The following is a 2,592-nucleotide window of genomic DNA, read 5'->3' as shown; positions in this document are numbered from 1 at the left end:
AATTATAAAAAAAATATTACGAGTTTATTGTAAATTTATTTTTTCATGGTTTCAAATTAGAATCGTGCATTCTAATTTTAGAAAATGAAGAACTGAAACCAAATAATGAAAATGCAATTTTGATTATAGTTTGAAATTGGCTGACATTGATTGCGGTACGACGGCAATTTTAACTCGGTTATGATTCGAATTAAACCGCGGTGATGCCTATTAAAACGACTAAAAATCACACGTGTAACAAGGTAAGCCATACAACTGCAAATATTAAATAATGAAAAGAATGTGTGCTATAATGAATATATTTATTATATTTCCTCAAAGAAATATCAAGTCTCTGGTTCACTACATTGCTGCACTATTTAAAGGGTTCACTCATCTTCTCCACTTTCAAATCAAAACCACACCAAAAAGATAAACAACCACAGGAAATGTCTATATCAAATCTAATTTCTCTCAACCAACAATGGCTTCCAATTCTTGCAGTCTTTCTTCTTCCAATTTTCACCCTCTTTCTCTTCAAAAGCAAGAAGAGAACTGAAGGTCCTAAACTACCACCAGGTCCAAGACGACTCCCCATTATTGGCAATTTTCACCAGTTAGGCGACAGGCCGTACTACGATTTTTGGAAGATGTCACAAAAACATGGCCCTGTCATGCGAGTTCAATTAGGGAGATCACCTGGTGTTGTTATCTCTGGTGCAGAGGCTTCAAGAGAAGCCATGAAAGACCATGATCTTGAAACTTGCAGTCGCCCTTCATCGGTCGGGCCTCGTAGACTGTCATATAATTTCTTGGATGTTGCATTTTCTCCATATTCTGATTACTGGAGAGAAATGAGAAAGTTGTTTATTTTTGAGCTTTTGAGTATGAAAAGAGTGCATATGTTCTGGTATGCAAGAGAAGAGCAAATTGACAAGTTAAACAATATTTTAACAAATGCATACCCTAATCCAGTTAATCTTACAGAGCTAATATATAACGTGATTGATGGTATTATGGGTACTGTTGCTTTCGGAAGGAGCTATGGACAAGTGGAGTTCCAACAAGGTTTTGTTAAGGTGATTAGTGAAGCTATGGATATTTTAAACAGTTTTCATGCGGAGGATTTTTTCCCTAGCGCTGGAAGATTCATTGATTCTTTGACTGGTGCTCTTGCTAAAAGAGAACAAACTTTCAAAAACCTTGATGGGTATTTTCAGAAAATTCTTGAGCGGCATCTGGACCCAAATAGACCTAAGCCTGAACATGAAGATATTGTTGATGTCTTGGTTGGGCTGATGAGAGACCAAGGTGCTTCTTTCCAACTTACTAAAGACCATCTCAAGGCTATTCTCATGGTATCAAATTCAATTTTTCTTTCAAATAATGTTCTTTCTTTTTTGTGGATCTCCAGGCTAATCTTCTAAAACTATATTATATTTTTTGGCAGGATATCTTTGTCGGTGGCATTGATACAGGTTCTGTGACAACCGCATGGGCATTCACAGAGATACTAAAGAATCCAAGAATAATGAAAAAAGTACAAGAAGAGATAAGAGGAATTGTTGGACCAAATAAAAACAGAGTAGAAGGAAGAGATGTTGATAAATTCAAATACTTGGAATTAATAGTAAGAGAAACCTTCAGAATACACCCACCACTCCCACTTCTGATCCCCCATTTTTGCACCAAAAAATGCAAAATTGGTGGGTATGACATTTTACCAGGCACAACAATATTCATCAATGCTTATGCAATTGGAAGAGAACCATCTAAGTGGGAGAACCCTGAAGAATTTTACCCAGAAAGATTTGAGAACAGTGATGTTGATTACAGAGGGTCCTACTTTGAGTTGGTCCCATTTGGAGCTGGAAGAAGAACTTGTCCTGGTCTGGCCATGGGTACTACAGCAGTTAAATACACATTGGCTAATCTTTTATATGGGTTTGATTTTGAGCTCCCTAATGGAAAGAAATTTGAGGACTTTCCAATGGAAGAAGCTGGTGGTCCCACTATCCATAACAAGCACGATCTTGTTCTTATTCCAAAAAAGCACGAGTGGGACTAAGATTTTATTATTTTTTATGTTTGTTTCCATATTTTAGCCTTTTTGTTTTTGGTCGATGTCATGTGTTATGCCTCACTAATAAATAAATAAAATGTTGCATCACCATTAAATTTCCTATATTTATGTGTTGGATCTAATTGTTAATAGTGATTATCTCTATATTTAAGAATCATAAATCCAAATATTGCCTTAATAGTGATTAGCTATTAAATATTAAGTGTTGGTTATCCATTATATAGCGGTTTAAAATAAAAGTGTTGACTATGATGATTAGCTGTTTACTATAAAATGACAAAAAATATATAAAAGCGAAGAACAAAGTAAGACAAGCGATGAGTATAGGTGTCATAAAGAAATTATAAAATTCTAAATGTTAATAAAGATAAGGTTTCATAAAATACTGTCTTAAATTCTAAAAATTAGAGTAGATATTATATTATTGAGCGCTGTAACTATTAGTAATCAAAAGAATTAGATTTATAATAATAGATAAGTTTAAAGTTAAATTTGATATTAATATTAAATCTTTAGTTTTTCACCTCCTC

The 2,592-nt window shown here is 34.1% G+C and overlaps 1 protein-coding gene across 1 annotated transcript; it reads left to right on the top strand.

Moving 5' to 3' along the window:
• Nucleotides 1-333: 333 nt before the first annotated feature.
• Nucleotides 334-2,164, top strand: LOC149497826 (2-methylbutanal oxime monooxygenase-like). Its single transcript, XM_089718743.1, has 2 exons — nt 334-1,337; nt 1,430-2,164. The coding sequence occupies exons 1-2, from the start codon at nt 429-431 to the stop codon at nt 2,045-2,047; spliced, it is 1,527 nt and encodes a 508-aa protein (XP_089574869.1). The 5' UTR covers nt 334-428; the 3' UTR covers nt 2,048-2,164.
• The last annotated feature ends 428 nt before the right edge of the window (nt 2,165-2,592 follow it).

Source organism: Jatropha curcas, chromosome 3 (assembly GCF_041381405.1).
Source record: "Jatropha curcas cultivar XTBG-Jc1 chromosome 3, XTBG_Jcur_1.0, whole genome shotgun sequence".
In the NCBI taxonomy this organism is placed as follows: domain Eukaryota; kingdom Viridiplantae; phylum Streptophyta; class Magnoliopsida; order Malpighiales; family Euphorbiaceae; genus Jatropha; species Jatropha curcas.
This window is presented reverse-complemented; position numbering and strand designations above follow the sequence as displayed.